At 47.8% G+C, this 21,257-nt stretch overlaps 1 protein-coding gene across 1 annotated transcript in view; it reads left to right on the top strand.

The window, feature by feature from the left end:
* LOC309561058 (uncharacterized protein) overlaps positions 1-21,257 on the top strand; it is a 97,588-nt gene that overhangs the window by 62,024 nt on the left and 14,307 nt on the right. The window contains exons 6-7 of the mRNA XM_082264781.1: positions 811-1,051; positions 14,482-14,579. Of these exons, the coding sequence (XP_082120907.1) occupies positions 811-1,051; positions 14,482-14,579 (339 nt within the window). The remainder of the gene's footprint in view (positions 1-810; positions 1,052-14,481; positions 14,580-21,257) is intronic.

The raw sequence follows: 21,257 nt of genomic DNA, 5'->3' as shown, positions 1-21,257 counted from the left end.
AGGCAGCAGAGAAAGGCATTAGTGTTTTGAGCTTTGGGGTGCACACCCTAATGGAATAGACTGTGCACACCTATGGTCTAGGAACATGAAGAATTCTCTAGTGATAGTTAAGTGTTCAAAATTGGCAGCCACTATATTCTCTCATTGCTAGTTTCCAATAAATCTGAGTGCTTGCAGCATGGTGACTGTCAGTGTGAGTAATGTGTTAATGAAAGAGTACCTCTATGTGTGTCATATATATATATATATATATATATATATATATATATATATATATATATATATATATATATATATATATATATATATATAGTATGTGTATGTATGTGTGTGTGTATATATATGTGTATATATATATATATATATATATATATATATACACACAAGTGTGTATATATGTATGTGTGTGTGTGTGTGTATATATATATATATATATATATATTATATATATATATATATATAGTGTTTAGTGCACATAACTGAGAATTTTCCGAAGACTGAAAACTGAGTTTATTTTAAAGACATGCAGGATGATTCTTAGTGCCAGTCTAATTCTTGCATATTGTTTTACCTTACTTAGTTAGCAACACGTTTGTATCAGAGCATCTGAAATAATAAGTTACTGAGTTGCCCAAAGCAACCATTTTCTTTCCTTTGTCTGTTCTAGTGCAGATTACAAAAAAAAGACAAATTTGAGTTCTTTTTATGAGCAACGCATTTTTTCTATCAGACACTTACACGGAACCTAATTCCAATCTTTAAAAAGTGATAAAAGATTTTATAGTGATATTAACTGTAATCTATGTGCAGGTTTCCATTGAATGATCCAGAATGTCTATCAAAGTGGACTGTAGCAGTTCAGCATAAATATTGGAAACCATCCACATCCAGCATAATCTGTAGTGATCATTTTACTGACAAAGACTACATGTCATGTCCAGAAGCAATGGGCTCTCAGCTACGACATGATGCAGTGCCTTCTATATACATTAAAAATCCTAAATGGAAAAATGCAACTAATGATGTAGCAGAAGTCCAAAATGGAGATCAGGTAAGGTGTGCAGTGCCGAAATATTGCATTTTGTGATTGTGATGATACCAGATAAGTGTACATTGGCGGTAATTTTAGCAAGACATTCTTAGGCCTTCAAGGACAAGGATTCAAGCAGAATTTTTATGACCTTCCCCCTAAAATTAATGATTTCTCTTTGGTTCGTTGATAGGCACAGGTCCTGATCTTCCTAACCATTGGGTTATACTGCCCCCTACAGGAGTAGGATGCTAGGCAGAAAAATAGTCTGGCTACGCCTATGGGCAGTCCCAGGGGGTATACACCCTCTTTCTGCTATGGGTATTTTTTCTGCCTAGTCAGGAGTTAGGACATAGTTCCTTGCTGGGATCTTTGGTCCTGGCAAATTTTTTCTTTTTAAATAGATTTTTTTCTCCTAGTTTTTTCCTGTGAGATCTACAATGAAATGCAAAGCTGGTCGACAGGCTGGATAATCTAGATCAAGTGGTCACCCCAGTCTGGCCAGTGAGCACGCACAGACCTCGGCTCTGCGCTAGATTGGCCGCGACATAGCCCCACTGGACAGGGGCTGGCTAGTGAGTTAAACGCCTCGTGAGGTCGTGTACGACCGGGTCTCGGCCCGAGTCACAGCATTCCTCCTGGCTAACAGCCCCCCATTTAGATGGCGAGGAGTTCCGTCTGGAGCCGTGCCTGTCTGGTTCCTGGTATGGTGAGTGGCTGTCCCCCCTGGAGGATTTTGGGGTGGACGTGGGCCCCTACATTGGACGGTCGGACCCCCGGGTTTCTTTCTTTCTCGTCAGGCACCCCCTCATCTGTTCTCCCATCCTACTCCCCCCCCCCCCCACTTATGCTGGGGCTGTGTGGGTTATCTGGTCCTCCTTCTGGGGTGGGGGCAGGGCGCTATGCTGGCGATAGGGACAGGGGGTGTGTCACCGACGACCGGGCTGTGCGGGGGGGGGCTGTACCTGGTGGGGGCTCCGGCCAGGACCCCCCCTCCTGCCTAGGCCTGTCCTTGAGGCCTCGGGATTCCTCCTGGGTCCCATGGCAGCCATATTTGTGTAGGCCAGCAGCCATTTTGCAATGGTCTGCCATAGAAAACAGCAGCGCCCATGTCTGTGGAGCCTTCTGGGCAGCGTTTTCGGTGGTAGTAGCCCCTCCCCATCCCCTGGTGCTGACTCCTAGCTCCTTTCATTTTCTGATCGCCACTCGTGCAGTGCAGATTCCCCTGGTGGCTGTGGTGCCTGGTTTCTGCAGGGTGGTGAGTCTGGTGGGGTCCTCTCCCGCTCTGCTGAGGATCATATGGTGCTCTGTGACTGGCAACCGGGTGAGCTGCCAGAGCGGTGGGGGTTGTCTCTTAGCTGTGTTTTACACTTTTTTGTGGGGTCCCCCTGCTGGCTCATGGAGTCTTTGGAGCACATCTCCCCACCTATTCCCCTCTCTGAGGCTGCGGGGTCCTCCGGGTCCCATCCATCCATCGATGCACTGATGGCCGTCCTGGAGTCCTTTGTATCCCGGGTGGAGGTGGCTTTTGGGCGACGGGCTGGCAAAAAGCGTCCCCTGCCTCATCTGTCCTATCAGATCCCAAATCTGATTCAGCCGCCGTGGAAGTGAGTCACCCTGCTGGGTCTGTGACCATGCACCCTGAATCCTCAGATAGTGAGGAGGGTTCCTCCTCTTCTGCAACCACGTACAAAAAGGCGCTGGTGGACACACTGATTGTAGCTGTGCGTGAGACTTTAAAGATGGAGGACGCAGCTGCAACAGACCCACATGTTCACTTTGGCATTCACAAGCCATCCAGAGCAGAAAAGGTGTTCCCTATCCACTCCTAATTTGACAGAATTGTCACTAAAGAGTGGGGACGAACAAAGCGTTCCCTTGGGATCCCTAAGCGATTTGCTAGGCGATACCCACTTCTTAAGAAGTGGACTGTTCCACCAGTGGTGGACCCCCTGGTTTCCAGATTAAACAAGGCAGCCATGATTCCAGTTGAAGAGTCCCCAGCCTTTAAGGACCCGGATGACAGGAAGGCGAAGGTTGTAGCCTGTAATGTGTACACCCTGGCTGGTTCGGCACTGAGGCCGATATTTACCATTGCCCTGGTGTCACAGACTCTGACCAAATGGGCTAGGCTTTTGTGCTGTAACCTGGAGGGGGAGTAGCTCCCCCCTGCCTTTGCTGAGCTGGCGGACCTGCTGGTCCAAGGGCTGCAGTTTATCTGTGATGCCTCTTTGGATGCGGCTCCGCTAGTGGCTCGGCTCTCTGTTTTCTGCAGTGGTCCTTCGGGGTGTCTTTTGGCTCAAATGCAGGTCTGCGGACCAGATTTCTGAAAAGGCCTTGACTAATCTTCCCATTCAAGGAGATCGCCTGTTTGGTGCTACACTGGATGATTTCATTAAAGGTCTCACAGAGAGGAAGAGTACCTTTCTTCAGCAGGCTACTAAGGGCAGGGACCCTCGTCGTAGATGTGGGCACTCCTTCTCGGCTCATAAGAAGTTTTTTCATCCTTCAGGGTGGACTGACAAGTGATCAGAGCCTTTCGGGGCCTCCTCAGGTGGAACCAAGCGAACTTGGTCTAGCAAGTCAAGTGGGGGCTTCTCCAGATCCGCGGACAAGGCCCCTTCAGTATGAAGGTGCACCTTCCCCTGTAATTGGGGTGGGGGAACATCTTCGCTGGTTCCCAGGCCCATGGACTCCCCTGGTACAAGATAAGTGGGTGCACGAGGTCATTTGGACCAGCTACAAGATTGAGTTTCGGTCTTACCCTCCGATAAGGTTCTTCCTTCCAACATGCGACTGTCCCCGGTCCACTTACAGGTTCTTTTTCGGGCGGTGCAAGACCTTTTAATTTAAAGATAGTCCCGGTTCTGACTTTGGAACATTTTCAGGGGTTTTACTCAAACCTGTTTACAGTCCCCAGGAAGGAAGGGAAGGTGCGTCCAATTCTGGACCTCTAGGCGCTGAACTGCTTTGTGCAGGCCCAGAAGTTCAGAATGGAGTCCATTCGCATGGTGGTGGATTCCCTGCATCAGAGGGATTTTTTTGCCTCCATCGACATCAAGGATGCTTATCTTCACATTCCAACATGTCTCGGTCTCCAGCACTTCCTACGCTTTGCCGTGGGAGAGGAGCATTATTAGTTTGTGGCATTACCCTTTGGTCTTACCTCTGCTCCTTGGGTCTTCACTAATGTGTTGGCCCTGGTGCTAGCATTGTTACGCCAATGGGGGATCACGGTACTGGGCTACTTGGACAACTTCTGCGAGAGGAGTCTCCTACTGCTCTGGTGTAAAACCTGGAAATCACCATACGGGCTTGAGGGAGTTTCGCTGGATTCTGAATTTTCAGAAGTCTGCTCTGGTTCCATCCACAAAGCTGGAATATCTGAGTCTGACTCTGGACTTGGCCTTAGCTAGAGTGCTTCTTCCTCTGGACAAACTCCAGAAACTACAGGCTGCAATTCGTCTCCTGGTGTCCAGCAGATGGTCATCCCTCTGGACTTGCATGCGGGTGCTGGGCCTGATGGTGTCTTCCTTTTGAGGTACTGTTTGCACAGTTCCATACGAAGTCCCTGCAAGGGAGATTCTGGCCAAATGGGACAAGAATCTGCAGTTTTTAGACAATCAGATCTGGCTGAGCTGGGGAACGAAAGAGTCCTTGATATAGTGGCTTCATTCTTCGGCGCTTCGGCTGGGCAAATCCTTCCTCCCGTTGTAGATGCCAGCCTGTCCGGCTGGGGAGGCATCCTCGGCAAAAAATTCTGCTCAGGGGATCTGGACACTGGAAGAGTCCAGACTACTGATCAATGTCTTGGAACTCAGAACAATCAGACTGTGCCTGGAACATTGACTGGATCATCTTTAGGAATGTCTAGTGCGCATTCAATCGGACAATGCCACGGCCGTGGCTTATGTCAATCACCAGGGGAGCACAAGAAGTGTCCTGGCGTCTCTGGAGGTAGCCGGTATTCTAAGGTGGGCAGAACAATTCTTTCCAGCTCTCTCTGCTGTACACATTCTTGGGGTGGAAAACTGGCAGGTGGATTACCTCAGTCGGAAGGTGTTGCACCAAGGGGAGTTGTGTCTCCGGTGGGGCATCCCCTTGGTGGATCTGTTGGTGTCCCGGCTCAACAGAAAAGTGCAGAGGTTTGTGGCTTGGTCATGGGATCCTCTGGCGGAAGCCACAGATGCGCTGGTGGCCCTGTGCGGTCAGTATCATCTAATTTCCCTCCTCTCAAGCTTCTGCCAAGACTTCTATGCAGGATCACGGCAGAAAGGATTCTGGTCATCTTAGGCTCCATGTACACGGGACGTTGTTTAAAGTCCCTTTGAATGCTGGAATTTTTAGGACGTTTGAAACGTCCGTTCGGTCGTGTTTGTACCCGCGTTTAGCGGGCGTTTAGTGGCTGTCAGGATCTGTGTCATTACATGGGTCACCTGCTGGTGGCACTGTTGTTCCTGGAACTGAGGGGCGCAGTTCCAGGGCCCACCAGCGGGTGTCTCCCAGCAGCTGGACTGTTCTTTTAATTAAGCTGCACCTGAGGAGGACTGCTGAGGGAATATAAGCCCGCCCTTCACTGAGGCTCAGTGCTTCAGTATTTTCTCTGCTAGCCGTGTCCCTGCCTGAAACCTGTATCCTGAAACCTGTATCCTGAAACCTGTATCCTGAAACCTGTATCCTGAAACCTGTATCCTGATCCTGAGTCCTGTTCCCTGCATCCTGCTTCCTGTACCTGGCTCCCTGCTTTCCTTGTCTCCTGTCCCTGTCCTGTCCTGCTATTGTTTGCTCCATCCCTTTGTATATAGTTTGTTAGGTTCTATTGGGGTTTTGTACTGTTATCATTTATATTTGGTTTACTTGTTTATGGTCACTGGTGTTGGTATTGGAGTGTGTCATTTTGCTTAATAAACTTATTTACATCTTTATCCATCTGGGTCCTGATTCCTTGGTGCAGCCAACTGATCTGATCACCCTTGCTGGATGCCTGCATGTGGTATCCCTGACAGAATACTGAAGCCACTAACGATCAGATCGGTTGCACCTGGGAATTAGGAATTTTCTGGTTGTTGCAAGATGCAGTCAGAGGAGGTCTTTTATTTTTCTTTGCTTGTAACAGAAGACAGGGAATATTGTCGCCAAATTTTGAAAACTTACACTAGCGAGCAGTTGTTGGAATGCATCCGTCTGGCCCACTCGTTTGTTGACAAAGGCAGAGTTTTGTTCAAAGAGATTCAGCCACTTATTCAGCTCTGTGCAGAGTTGGCTTTATCTAATACCCCTAAGGGTGGTGATGATTATTCTCCTCCTTTTAGTGTCTCTCAGGTGGTATCTCTTGTGTGGCTCTTGGAAGATGATAAACCCTATTTTATTGAACATTATTCAGTGTATTCTCCAGAGGCCCTGTTGGATTGCATGAATGCTGTATATTCTCTAATCAGACAAGGGGGTTGTAAATTGAGTTTTGTTCAGGCCTTATTGCAAACCTGGTCAGATCTTTCCAATTTAGCATCAGCTAACTCACACCAATCCACTTCTGCCTCTGGACACCAGTTTTCTCAAAGTTTATCCTCTCCGTTACCCGTAGCAACCACAGCTGCAGTTAGGTATGGTTTGCTTTCCACTGCTTGTTCATATCCTGGCTTAACGAGTTGCACTTTTCCTGCATTTAACTCTGTGAAAACTTCCTCTACTACTCTGTTGCCTCTAGCAACCTCTCAGAAATTCTCCTCTGTAACTGTCTCTCCTTTTCCACCATCTCCCAATACTGCCATTTCGCTTCAATCTACTTCACAATCTATTCATAGCCCTGCAACCACTAGCAAGATTTCTGTATCTAAACCTAAAAAGAAAAGGAGATTTTTCCCAACACATACAATTATACCTGTTACCCAGCCTGCTGATCCAGTGCCCGCTGATCTGGTGCCTCCTACTGAGCCTGTTGATCCAGTGCCCACTGATCCGGTGCCTCCTACTGAGCCTGCTGATCCAGTGCCCGCTGTTCTGATGCCTGTTGTTCCAGTGCCTGCTGATCCAGTGCCCACTGATCCGGTGCCTCCTACTGAGCCTGCTGATCCAGTGCCCACTGTTCTGATGCCTGCTGTTCCAGTGCCCGCTGATCTGGTGCCTCCTACTGAGCCCGCTGATCCAGTACCTGCTGTTCCGGTGCCCGCTGATCCGGTGCCTCCTACTGAGCCTGCTGATCCAGTGCCCACTGATCCGTTGCCTTCTACTGAGCCTGCTGATCCAGTGCCCGCTGTTCTGATGCCTGTTGTTCCAGTGCCCGCTGATCCAGTGCCCACTGATCTGGTGCCTCCTACTGAGCCTGCTGATCCAGTGCCAACTGTTCTGATGCCTGCTGTTACAGTGCCCGCTGATCTGGTGCCTCCTACTGAGCCTGCTGATCCAGTGCCTGCTGTTCTGATGCCTTCTGATCCAGTGCCCGCTGATCTGGTGCCTCTTACTGAGCCTGTTGATCCAGTGCCTGCTGTTCTGATGCCTGCTGATCCAGTGCCCGCTGATCTGGTGCCTCTTACTGAGCCTGTTGATCCAGTGCCCACTGATCCGGTGCCTCCTACTGAGCCTGCTGATCCAGTGCCCGCTGTTCTGATGCCTGTTGTTCCAGTGCCTGCTGATCCAGTGCCCACTGATCCGGTGCCTCCTACTGAGCCTGCTGATCCAGTGCCCACTGTTCTGATGCCTGCTGTTCCAGTGCCCGCTGATCTGGTGCCTCCTACTGAGCCCGCTGATCCAGTGCCTGCTGTTCCGGTGCCCGCTGATCCAGTGCCTCCTACTGAGCCTGCTGACCCAGTGCCCACTGATCCGGTACCTTCTACTGAGCCTGCTGATCCAGTGCCCGCTGTTCTGACGCCTGTTGTTCCAGTGCCCACTGATCCGGTGCCTCCTACTGAGCCTGCTGATCCAGTGCCCACTGTTCTGATGCCTGCTGTTACAGTGCCCGCTTGTCTGGTGCCTCCGACTGAGCCTGCTGATCCAGTGCCTGCTGTTCTGATGCCTGCTGATCCAGTGCCCGCTGATCTGGTGCCTCTTAATGAGCCTGTTGATCCAGTGCCCACTGATCCGGTGCCTCCTACTGAGCCTGCTGATCCAGTGCTCGCTGTTCTGATGCCTGTTGTTCCAGTGCCCGCTGATCCAGTGCCCACTGATCCGGTGCCTCCTACTGAGCCTGCTGATCCAGTGCCCACTGTTCTGATGCCTGCTGTTCCAGTGCCCGCTGATCTGGTGCCTCCTACTGAGCCCGCTGATCCAGTGCCTTCTATTCCGGTGCCCTCTGATCCAGTGCCTCCTACTGAGCCTGCTGATCCAGTGCCCTTTGATCCGGTGCCTTCTACTGAGCCTGCTGATCCAGTGCCCGCTGTTCTGATGCCTGTTGTTCCAGTGCCCACTGATCCGGTGCCTCCTACTGAGCCTGCTGATCCAGTGCCTGCTGTTACATTGCCCGCTGATCTGGTGCCTTCTACTGAACCTGCTGATCCAGTGCCCACTGATCCGGTGCCTCCTACTGAGCCTGCTGATCCAGTGCCTGCTGTTCTAATGCCTGCTGGTCCAGTGCCCGCTGATCCGGTGCCTCCTACTGAGCCTGCTGATCCAGTGCCCGCTGTTCTGGTGCCCGCTGTTCTGGTGACCACTACCCAGTCTGCTGACCCAGTGCTTGCTGTTCCAGTGCCCGCTGACCCAGTGCCTGCTGTTTCGGTGCCTGCTGATCCGGTGTCTCTTACTCAGCCCGCTGATCCGGTGCCAGCTGATCCCGTGCCCGCTGTTCTGGTGACCACTACTGTGCCTGCTGATCATGTGTCTGCTGATCATGTGTCTGCTGATCCTGTGCCTGCTGATCCTTTGCCTGCTGACCCAGTGCTTGCTGTTCCAGTGCCCGCTGACCCAGTGCTTGCTGTTCTGGTGCCTGCTGACCCAGTGTTTGCTGATCCAGTGCCTGCTGAGCCACGGTCTGCCGCCCTGTTTGATGTGCCACTGTCTGTTGCCCAGCCTGGTGTGCCACTGCCGGATATCCTGCATGCCGCTGGCGCTCCCCTGCTTGATGTCCAGCTTGCCTTCAGTCCCAGTGTTGGGACATGTGTTGCAATGAGGGCAGGTGTATCCCTAATGTTACGCCTCTTCAGGAACTTGACCTGTGGGGTGCCAAGACGGCTTCCAGACCCTGGTGGTGGGGCGCATGATCAATTGCTGGACTCTGGTGGCACGCCTTCCGGCAAGTTAAAGGACTTTGGCCTAGAGAGTGCTAGAAGACCCGCAGACATGGAGGGGAGACCTTTTTGGACTTTTGGGGTAGAAGCACAATGGAACGTCCGGAGGCCGCTCCTTAAAGGGGGGGAACTGTCAGGATCTGTGTCATTACATGGGTCACCTGCTGGTGGCACTGTTGTTCCTGGAACTGAGGGGCGCAGTTCCAGGGCCCACCAGCGGGTGTCTCCCAGCAGCTGGACTGTTCTTTTAATTAAGCTGCACCTGAGGAGGACTGCTGAGGGAATATAAGCCCGCCCTTCACTGAGGCTCAGTGCTTCAGTATTTTCTCTGCTAGCCGTGTCCCTGCCTGAAACCTGTATCCTGAAACCTGTATCCTGAAACCTGTATCCTGAAACCTGTATCCTGAAACCTGTATCCTGATCCTGAGTCCTGTTCCCTGCATCCTGCTTCCTGTACCTGGCTCCCTGCTTTCCTTGTCTCCTGTCCCTGTCCTGTCCTGCTATTGTTTGCTCCATCCCTTTGTATATAGTTTGTTAGGTTCTATTGGGGTTTTGTACTGTTATCATTTATATTTGGTTTACTTGTTTATGGTCACTGGTGTTGGTATTGGAGTGTGTCATTTTGCTTAATAAACTTATTTACATCTTTATCCATCTGGGTCCTGATTCCTTGGTGCAGCCAACTGATCTGATCACCCTTGCTGGATGCCTGCATGTGGTATCCCTGACAGTGGCGTTTGCGGGCGTTTGCGTTTAGAACCGTTCCTAGAGGTCAAAAAAATCATTCCCCTTTAAAATGGAAAAACGCGAACGCTAAACGCGGGTCATCGCGTTCAGACGCGTTCAGACGCGTTTGTGCGTTTGAAACGCCGGGAAACACACGTTCGAACGCAAATAATTGCGTTCTAAAAAAAGTCCCTGAACGCAACTGCCTGCAAATGACTGTAAACGACCCTGTGTACATGGACAGATAAGATAAAATGTAGATGGGTTCAGGGGCTTCTGAAAAAAAACGCCCAACTGCTCCTAAACGGACATTTCCAGCGTCCCGTGTACATGGAGCCTTAGGGGCCCCGGACTGGCCTCGCCAGACTTGGTACGCTGATCTGGTGTGGCTGGTCGCCGATGTTCCTTGAAAGCTTCCTCTCAGGGATGATCTGCTGTCTCAAGGACCAATCTTCCACCCTGCTTTACAATCGCTGGCTTTGATGGCTTGGCTGTTGAATGCCAGGTGCTAATGGATAGAGTCTGTGATTCCAATGCTGTTAAAAGCTAGGAAATCTACTTCTAGGAAAATCTACCATTGTACGTGGAAGACGTACATTGCGTGGTGTGAGTCTCTTGGGGTTCATCCTCGCTCTTTTTCGGTGTCTCGGATCTTGACCTTCCTTCAACGAGGGGTTTGGGCAGAAACTGGCCTTGAGTGCTATCAAGGGTCAGGTGTTGGCCTTCATGGTCTTCTTTCAACGGTTCTTGGCCACATACTCCCTTGTGCATACTTTTCTTCAGGGAGTCAGGCACAGACAGTGCGGTCTCTGTTGCTGCCTTGGGACCTCAATTTGGTGCTCTCAGTCCTCCAGATGCCTCCTTTTGAGAATCTTCGGGAGATTCCCCTGCTTACACTGTCCCAGAAGGTAGCCTTTTTGGTGGCTTTCACCTCTGCGCACAGGGTGTCAGAATTGGCGGCATTATCCTGTCGTTCACCTTACTTGGTTCACAGTGATAAGGTGGTTCTTTGCCCCTGTCCGTCGTTTCTTCCTCAGGTTGTCTCTGATTTTAATTTGAATGAAAACATTATGTTGCCTTCCCTGTGTCCCAGGCCAAAACATCCAAAGGAAATTGCTTTGCATGCCTTGGACGTGGCCTGGGCAATTAGGGTGTACCTGGCAGCTATGGAGTCTTTTAGGAAGTCAGACTCACTATTTGTGCTCACGGATGGGCCTCGGAAAGGGTTGTCCGCTTCCTCTGCGACCATTTCCAGATGGATCAGACAGTCGGTGATTTAGGCCTATTCCATCAGGGGTCAGGTTCCTCCTTCCTCTTTCAAGGTCAGTGCCTCTTGGGCCTTCCATCATCAAGTGTCCGTAATGCAGGTTTGCAAGGGGGCCACCTGGTCGTCGGTGCACACTTTCACAAAGCTCTATAAATTAGATGTGTTGGCATCTGCGGATGCTTCCTTTGGCTGCAAAGTTTTGCAGGCTGCTGTTTAGAGGACCTGGTCCTCTTTGAGGGTGTATTGTTTTTTTCAGGTGAGCTCCAATTGTTTTGGTTGAGCTCCTGTTTACCTGGTTGGCTATAGTTAGCCTTGGACATTTCTTTTTCGCTGTTCCCACCCCTCATGTTTAACACTGCTTTGGGGTGTCCCAATGGTTAAGAAGGTCAGGAGCTGTGTCTATCAAAGAACGAAGGAGAAAATGGGATTTTTTCTTACCGTAAAATCCATTTCTCTGATGTTCATTGACAGACACAGCACCCACCCCTCTGTGGAGTTATAATTCTTCTGACACTGCTTGTAACAGAGAAAGGGAGTATACCCCCTGGGACTGCCCATAGGTGTAGCCAGACTTTTTTTCTGCCTAGTGCCCTACTCCTGTAGGGGGCAGTATAACCCAATGGTTAAGAAGATCAGGAGCTGTATCTGTTAATGAATATCAGAGAAACGGATTTTACTGTAAGTCACAAATCCCATTTTTGTCATGGTGGAACATGGTTTAGAAGCCTGTATTATACATGGTTTGTGAAGAGCACTGTCACATTCCTTTGACAACTGCCTTTCCTTAATGCATGTGCCACTCATCTACATCTAATTATGAGGGTTCTTCAATAGAGTATAAAGAAACCTGTCAATAGAGAAACATGTAAGCTACCATTACTAAGCTCTTCTTCTGATAATGCTAGTAATCTGGCTGTAATGTTGACCCCCATGCTTCAATACTTTGAATCATCAACCTTAAACAACTGTTCAAATAGACTTCTGACATTTCTAGTCCACAATCTTGTTCTGGTAAGTATTGAAACCAAAGGATAAGCAATACAGCCAGAAAACTTGAATTTTTAGAAAGGGGTAAGCAATGGAGCCCCCTTATTTCTTCCATTACAGGTATACCCTTATATGGCTAGAAGCAAAAAATGACACGTAACAACTGTGTAAGTATGTATAGGGGACTGGATCATTATATTTTTATACCCAGACTATCAGCATTAACTATAGTGCATAAAGAAACATAATATTCTATATTAATTGTATGTATAGTCATTTTTATTTTTTGGATAGTGTGGGGAAGGTTTAAGGGCCAACGGCTCTAGTGTTGCGACATCCCCAAGCTCTCCGCTCCGGCCGCTGATCTTTGGGTGGCCGGCTTCTGAGTTTCAACCACCACCCTCTTTCAATGGCCAGGTGGGGATGACGTCACTCCCGCACATGCATGGGAGTTCATTTAGAATCGGTATTGCTGAATTTGTACATTGAGTTGTGCGTGTGTGTCTCACTGTACAAGAGCGGACAGGCAGGTGTGTAACTTTAAAACAGAAGAGACAAAGCATTCCACTTTAACTTCACTTAACTCACTTTGGTGAAAGTGGGAAAAAAGAGGGGGAGTCTAAAAAAGCGGAGATACAGACAGCAATAAAAACCTGTGAGGGGATGTAATCCTTCTCTACTTTTACCGCAATAAAATAAAAATACTTTAAAGTGGTTCTTAAGTCGGGTTTAAAAAAATAAAGGCCGCAGCTACAAATACTGTAGCTGTTGACTTTTATTAAAAGGATACTTACCTGTCCAGGGATCCAGCGCCGTCCTAACCGGAGCTGGTTCTTCGCAGTATTCAGGTCCCCAGCGCCGGCATGCTTAGTGTGGAAATCCAACTAGAACTCCTTGCAGCTTTCCACTGCACTTGTGCAAGACACGGTGCGCAGTGTATATGGTCCCGCAGCCACTTGGGACCTGTGGCGTTTCCCAGAAGGTTGCAGGCGGGAGAGCTTCCATAGGTGGTTCAAGCAGAAGTGGGAGCAGGTACCTGAGAAAACTAGGTAACTGCTCCCCCCCAAAAAAAATTATAATTTCAAGGGGGGTGAACTTTAGGGTGAAGTTCCGCTTTCATAGTTGATTATGTATTTGTTTATATGCCAGTGTTCTAAATATTTTTTGTCCACATTAAAGAAAGAGGGGAATGTACACACTGAGAAGTCAAGTGACAATGAACTGAGATACTAGGGATTTGAAAAAGTGAGTTGTCTTCAGGACAGATGAAAGAGGCACTGCAGAAAGCTTCAGTATGTATGTACTTAAAGTGGAAGCCTAGTCTAATCCTCCGTAGAGGAACGATGTGTATACTCATCTATTTCCAGGGGGCTCCTTTCCAGTCACGTGATCGGCTCCCGGTACTGGCTTCATAGTAAAGAAGGGACAGTTGACATTGGATGCCCCATAGTAAGCCTGTGGATGAAGTAAACACCCAGGCATTGCAACCATTGTCAGCGATCTCTCCTCTCCCCTGAAGCAGGCCACTGGGGATATTCTGTGACTAGACCAAAGCAACCAGGGAATAAGTATGTATACACATCTTTCCTTTACAGGTTAGTTTGTGTATAACTTAGAATGGGATAGGAGCAGGTTTAAAAATAGGTTTAGACTGGACTTCTACTTTAATTTTTAAAATACATGGCATAGATTTGTGGAAATTCACCTTATTAAACATTAGCGGCAGAGTCCAGCTTACTGCTTCCTATGGGGAAATAGGTAATAGTATATATGGTAACATATCCATATTTACATTAATGGGATAGTGCAAACATAAATTATGGACAAGATTTTTTAGGTTTTTTTTGCCTCCAGATTGATTATCATGACTGTGATTGAAAAACTGCAATAGCACCCAACAGGTAATGCTTTTTGTGGGTTAGTGAAATCTGTTCAGTTGCTATATAGCTGTTATACAGTGACTGTATTCAGAACTAAAGGAAACCAAGTCTTTCTATCATTGTGTATAAATGATGAGCAGGGCTTAGGTTTGTGATAGGGAAGCGTTTGAAATATTTTGCATAGTGTTAAAAGTGCAATGACATTGCGCAGCTCTTATTAGAAAATTGTATTTGGTGTGTCATGGTCTGTGAACAACTTCTCACTACAACAATGAAGCTGTGTTGTTTTAATTTAATTAGAATTTTTAATGTTATTTTAATATGTTATTTAATATTGATACACCATGTTAAACCATGTTTCTACTTCTTTAGGTTAAACTTGGCCCTATGGTAAAAAGCCTACATACAAACTGTGTAGTATATGGATGCAATAACCGCTTTGTCAAAGGATGCAAAAAGCAATTTTTCAGGTAAACATGGTGACTCCCATATTACCTAGTGTGCTTGCCTATACAGTATGTAAACGTTGAGTTGGTAACTCAGTTAAAAAGTGACATGAAGTAGCATTTGCTTACATGTAACTGTAGGTCTCACACACCTTTTATACCCCTTATGGACCAGAGCAATTTTTACATTTCCACTGTGGGTCTTTTTTTTTTTTTGGCATTAACATTACTTAAAATAACAAATAATAATTATATTGTTTTTACTTTTGGACAAAAACATGGCTTTCTTTGGCGACATAGTCTTGCAAACACGACTTTATTTCTATGTAATCTTTAACGAAAAAGATGTAACAAAGTGCCAACATTTTTTTCCTGATTTTACCAGTTTAAAAAAAAAAAAAAAAAAAGTTGTTTTTACTTTAAATAAAAAGTATATATTTTATTTAATATTTATCCAGTTTAAAATTACACTAAAACAATGTTTCTGGTACAAAGCATGGCAAAGGGAACTTTTTTTAAATTTTGCACATGTTTTTTGGGACACTGAAACAAATAAAATTAAATGAAAGCAAAAAACAAAACAAAAAAACTTAAATATTTAAAGAAAAAAAAATAGAATAAAAAAAATCAACAGCACAAAAATAGCAGAGAAGGACAGGAAGGAGTTTATTTAGGGCTGATTAAGATTATTAAAGCTTTTTCAAAGTGGTTAAATAGGAGTACATTTAAAAAAAATAAATAACTTTTGTGCTGCAAGGTTATCTTCATTGATATCATGTCCTCCATATGAATGAAATAAAAAAAATAATAAGTATAAAAAGATGGAGCACCCTATTGTCATTTCGGGATCTTTCCTCTAAGTTTAATTTACCTATGTGGATGTACTTCCACTATTATCAATTGCGTCATGCAGCTCAATCACAATTTTCTACCCCTCCTCGCCTAAAGGTCAACCCAATTGAAGAACTTCTCTTGCAGGATACCTTTCCCAAACCAGGGGCGGATCCAGAGTCTAGTCTCGGGAGGGGCACTGCTAGAAAATAAGCTGTTGCTTACAGAACTGTATTGCAAAACAAACTTTTCCGATACTTCTCTTTTAAGTGTGTACACAGCTAAAAGTGGAAACTGGAAAGGGCTTAAAGGGGGGGGGGGGGGGGCGATAAAACAGAATCTGTGCCTACTCGCTGTATATACTGCACACATACCACAATCCTTGTACCACAAAATACTCCTAATCACTGTGCCACAGGTACCCGTTTTATAGATACATACATATAAACCTCAGAATAAACGATCATTTTTAAAAAAATTAAATGTTTCCATCACATATGCTTTACTTCGCACAGAAACTGATCACTGAGCCTACCTTAAAGAAGATCTTCATTAAAACCTGCAACTGTTGGGATAATAAACACCTTGGTCAGGGCTATATAATGTACAACATACTGTGTAGAGTGCAGGGGTCAGGAGGAGTAAGTAACATACAAAACATCGTAATGTATAGAGTACAGGGGCCATGAGTAAAGCTCGCCATACATGGTTCAGTATTTTTCATTCAGCCAGTCAGCTGAACAAAATAAACTGAATACATTTCTCCATCCACACATTCAAGGTGAATGGGGAAATCCTCCCTGTTGTGTCTGTATATACTGACAGCGGGATTCCCCCACTGTCAGAATACACTGACCAGCATTGCAGTCACTGGCTGCATGTGCTTATCGAATACTGCAGGACTGTTTATCAGAAGCAAGTCTATCAGACAAAACAACAGATATAGTGCTGCAGTCAGGATGAGCCCCCTTGTTTACATGAATGTCCCCCCTTACATCATAAATCCCCATCCCCCCTCTTTATCAGAGTCCTCCCCCTTACGTCAAAGACCCTTCCCCCTTATGTCCCCAGAGTCATCCCCCCTTGCATCAGGGTCCCCAGAGTCGCCTTCCCCCCTTACTCCAGGGTCTCCAGAGCCACCCCCTTTACATTAAGGTGCCCTGAGCCACCCCCTTACATTAGGGTCCCCTGAGCCGAGCCACCCTCCCATGCGTCAAGGTTCCAGAGCCCTCTCTTTTTTAGATCAGGGTCCCCAGAGCCCCCCTCATTACATCAGGGTCCCCAGAGCCCCCCTCATTACATCAGGGTCCCCAGAGCCCCCCTCATTACATCAGGGTCCCCAGAGCCCCCCTCATTACATCAGGGTCCCCAGAGCCCTCCTCCTTACATCAGGGTCCCCAGAGCCCTCCTCCTTACATCAGGGTCCCCAGAGCCCTCCTCCTTACATCAGGGTCCTCAGAGCCCTCCTCCTTAAATCAGGGTCCCCAGAGTTGCTCCTTGTTACATCAGGGCCCTTAGAGAGTCCCCCTCCTTAAATCAGGGTCCCCAGAGCCCCCACCTTACATCAGGGTCTTAAGAGCCCTCCTTACTTTAGGGTCCCCAGAGAGCCTCCTCTCTTTACATCAGGGTCCACAGAGAGCCCCCCCACTTACATATGAGTCCCTAGAGCCCCCTCATTACATCAGGGTCCCCAGAGAGCCCCCCTCACATCAGGGTCCCCAGAGGTCCCTTCCTTACATCAGGGTCCCAAGAGCCCTCCTTGTTACACCAGGGTCCCCAGAGAGCCTCCTCTCTTTACATCAGGGTTCCCAGAGAGCCCCCACTTACATATGGGTCCCTAGAGCCCCCTCATTACATCAGGGTCCCCAGAGAGCCCCCCTTACATTAGTGCCCGCAGAGAGCCCCCACTTACATCAGTGCCCGCAGAGAGCCCCCCCTCACATCAGGGTCCTCAGAGAGCCCCCCCTCACATCAGGGTCCCCAGAGAGTCCCTTCCTTACATCTGGGTCCCCACAGAGCCCCCTCCTTACATCAGGGTCCCAAGAGAGCTCCCCCTCACATCAAGGTCCCCAGAGAGCTCCCCCTCACATCAGGGTCCCCACAGAGCCCCCCCTCACATCAGGGTCCCCACAGAGCCCCCCCTCACATCAGGGTCCCCACAGAGCCCCCCCTCACATCAGGGTCCCCACAGAGCCCCCCTCACACCAGGGTCCCCACAGAGCCCCCCTTACATCAGAGTCCCTACAGAGCCCCCCTCACATTAGGGTCCCCACAGAGCCCCCCTCACATTAGGGTCCCCACAGAGCCCCCCCTCACATTAGGGTCCCCACAGAGCCCCCCCACATCAGGGACCCCACAGAGCCTCCTCCTCACATCAGGGTCCCCACAGAGCCCCCCCTCACATCAGGGTCCCCACAGAGCCCCCCCCTCACATCAGGGTTCCCACAGAGCCCCCCCTCACATCAGGGTTCCCACAGAGCCCCCCCTCACATCAGGGTCCCCGCAGAGTCCCCCTCACATCAGGGTCCCCACAGAGCCCCCCTCTAACATTAAAAAAGAGCCTCCAGATTCAATTGTACTCACGTTTGTAGGCTGACACTCTGTGCTGGCCTGGCCTGGAGTAGCTGGAGGGAGGAGGTGGGTGGAGCCAACACTCCACTCGGCGTGCAGCAGAGGAGGAAAAAGGCTCCGCTGTGGATGATGGGGCCTCGCTCTTCTCCTCCTCAGGTAATGTCACTGGTTGCTAGACGCTGGGCGAAGATAGCAACCAGTGCACTGCAATATAGGCCAGCGGCACGGCAGAGGTACTACAACAGAGGCTCTCGGTTCCGCCGCCGCCGCTGCTGGCCTGGGACTCGCTGGTCTGGACTGGAATGGGTAATATTTTTGGGGGGAAACGGGTCAAATGCCCCCCCAAAAATATTACCCACTCCAGTGATCCCCCCTGGATCCGCCACTGCCCCAAACCTCTGTCTTCCCTTTACCTGGCTCTTCTCACTGTGTAAGATAGATAGGCTATGGGACCAGTGGAGAACAGATATTCCAACTTTGGATAGGGAGTCCTGGGAGGAATGTTTTGAGGATAGCTTCAAGCTTGTTATTTCCTCACGGGATAAATTGATTAAAACAAAATGTTTACATAGAGTGTATTATACTTGAGATCAGGTCTTTGTGCAGGCCAGTCAAGTTCCTCCACCCCAAACTCGCTCATCCATGTCTTTAGGAACCTTGCGTTGTGCACTGGTGCGCAGTCATGTTGGAACAGGAAGAGGCCATCCCCAAACTGTTCCCCCAAATTGTCCAAAATGTCTTGGTATTGGACACCTTAAGAGTTCCCTTAACTGGAACTAAGGGACCAAGCCCAATCCCTGAAAAACAACCCCACACCATAATCCTTCCTCTACCAAATGATTTGAACCAGTGCACAAAGCAAGGTCCATAAACACATGGATGAGCGAGTTTGGGGTCGACGAACTTGACTGATCTGCACAGAGTCCTGACCTCAAGCCGATAGAACACCTTGGGGAATTAGAGCGGAGACTGCGAGCCAGGCCTCTTATCCAACATCAGTTCCTGACCTCACAAATGCGCTTCTGGAAGAATAGTCAAACATTCCCATAGACACACTCCTAAACCTTGTGGACAGTCTTCCCAGAAAAGTTGAAGCTGTTATAGCTGCAAAGGGTGGACCAACTCAATATTGAACCCTACGGGCCAAGACTGGGATGCCAATAAAGTTCATGTGCCTGTAAAGGCAGGTGTCCCAATACTTTTGATAATATAGTGTATTTTGCCCTAAAAAACAAGGAATTGTAGAAAAAGCTGAAAAGAATGGGACTTTATTTATACTTTAACAGTGTTATACAAAGTTTAAAAACACTATCACTTAAAAATATAATTTTTTATTATACAAAAAATACTACATCACATGTGTCACATATAATGCTTTAGACATTAAAGCTTCTGTCGTCTATGTGTTTTGCAGTTTTGTGCTGCTTCTTCAAGGCATTGGCTTATAACAGTTTACATAACAAATGAAGTAAGAAAATTTATATTACATTTATTCACCATACAACACAAACTAAAACATATTAAGCAGGTCAGGTGCAGAGTTGAGCTCCCACCAGGTCCCCCCACCCAGCTTGTAAGAGGGCACGCCGGGGGCAAGGAAAGGCAACCGTCTATATGGAGTATTGGTAATACCAAGTTTGATCAAATGTATGTTCGACAAAGACACTATCGCCAATGCTTCAAGCTATATAGATACTCTGTCCAAGAAAAGCATGTATGTTACATCTTTCCAGTCATGTGATCCTGCACCTAAGATGCCCACCAATGAGGGCAATGGCAATGACATGGATGAATACCAAATTAGATCAGATATATGTCCAACAAAACACTATCTCCAATGCTTCAAACTATATAGATACATTGTCCATGTGGCTGGAGAGATGTAACATACAGGCTTTTCGATACAGAGTATCTTTATAGCTTGAGGAATTAGATCCGGTTCACACTACCGCGACCAGAAAGTCGCCCCATGAAGGAGCGTTTTTTTTAGCGTGACTTTAGTGCGACTTGTGCACTACTTTGAAGAGACTTAAATGATAGGCAACTTTGCCTGTGGGGAATGCCTGGGTAATCTTTTTCTTCTTCCTGGAAAGTCTGATCACAGTCGCTTGAAAATAGATAAGGATCTGACTTAGAGGCGACTGCCATTGAAGTCTATGTGCACAAGTCGGATAGAGGTCGCCTTGAAGTAGTACAAGAACCTTTTCTGAAGTCGGAGCGACTTCAGTAGTGCATATTAAGACGGCTCTCATTCATTCACATTGAGTTTGTAATGACAAGCAACTTGGGACGACTTGAGGTTGCACAAGTCACGTCGGAGTCGTGTGAACCTGGTCTTAGAGATAGTGTCTTTGTCGAATATACATTGGATCTACCTTGGTATACCTCCACACCAGTGCCATTACTGTCTCTCATCTCATCTGTAACCAATACTCCCTATAGACGGTTGCCTTTCCTTGTCCCACGCATGCCCTCCCACAGGCCGGGTGGGGGACATGGTGGGAGTTTAACTCTGCACCTGACCTGCATTATATTTTTTTATTTTGTGTTGTATGGTGAATAGATGGAATATATTCTTCTTACTTCATTTGTTATGTAAACTTCTTCAAGCCAATGTCCTGAAGAAGCGGTACAAAATCTCGAAACATGTAGCCGACAGAAGCTTTTTTGTCTAGAACCTTAAAGCGGAGTTCCACCCAAAAGTGGAACTTCCGCTTTAGGGAGTCCTGACCCCCCGACATGCCACATTTGGCATGTCATTTTTTGGGGGGGGGAGCGGGTACCTAGTTTTGACAGGTACCCGCTCCCACTTCCGCTCGGAGCGCCGCGGCGCCCTGAGCGGAAGTTCTCCTCTCCCCCTCCCTCCCTGCAATCTTCTGGGACACGTCAGAGGTCCCAGAAGATTGCCGGCCAATCACGGCGCGCAGCGCGACTCGCGCATGCGCAGTGGGTACCCGGCTGTGAAGCCGCAAACTGTAACAGCCGGGTGCCCACAGCAGTGATGCCGGCGCCGAGGGAGAGGATCGAGGCTTCCGGCGGCCGCATCGCTGGACCGTTGGACAGGTGAGTAAATGGCTGGAACTCCGCTTTAAATGTGACATGTGATATAGTATTTTTCTACTGAATTTTAACTATTTTATATAATACAATGGATATTCTTTAGGTAATTTTGTGCTATTAGGCTTTTAATAACACTGGTAAGGTATAATTAAAGTCCCATTCTTTTCAGCTTTTTGTACAATTCCACGTATATATAGGGATGATACCTATCAGTGTTAGTGTGAATAATACAGTAATAAA

The sequence above is a fragment of the Pelophylax lessonae genome, assembly GCF_965119305.1.
Source record: "Pelophylax lessonae genome assembly, chromosome: 1".
Taxonomy (NCBI): domain Eukaryota; kingdom Metazoa; phylum Chordata; class Amphibia; order Anura; family Ranidae; genus Pelophylax; species Pelophylax lessonae.
This window is presented reverse-complemented; position numbering and strand designations above follow the sequence as displayed.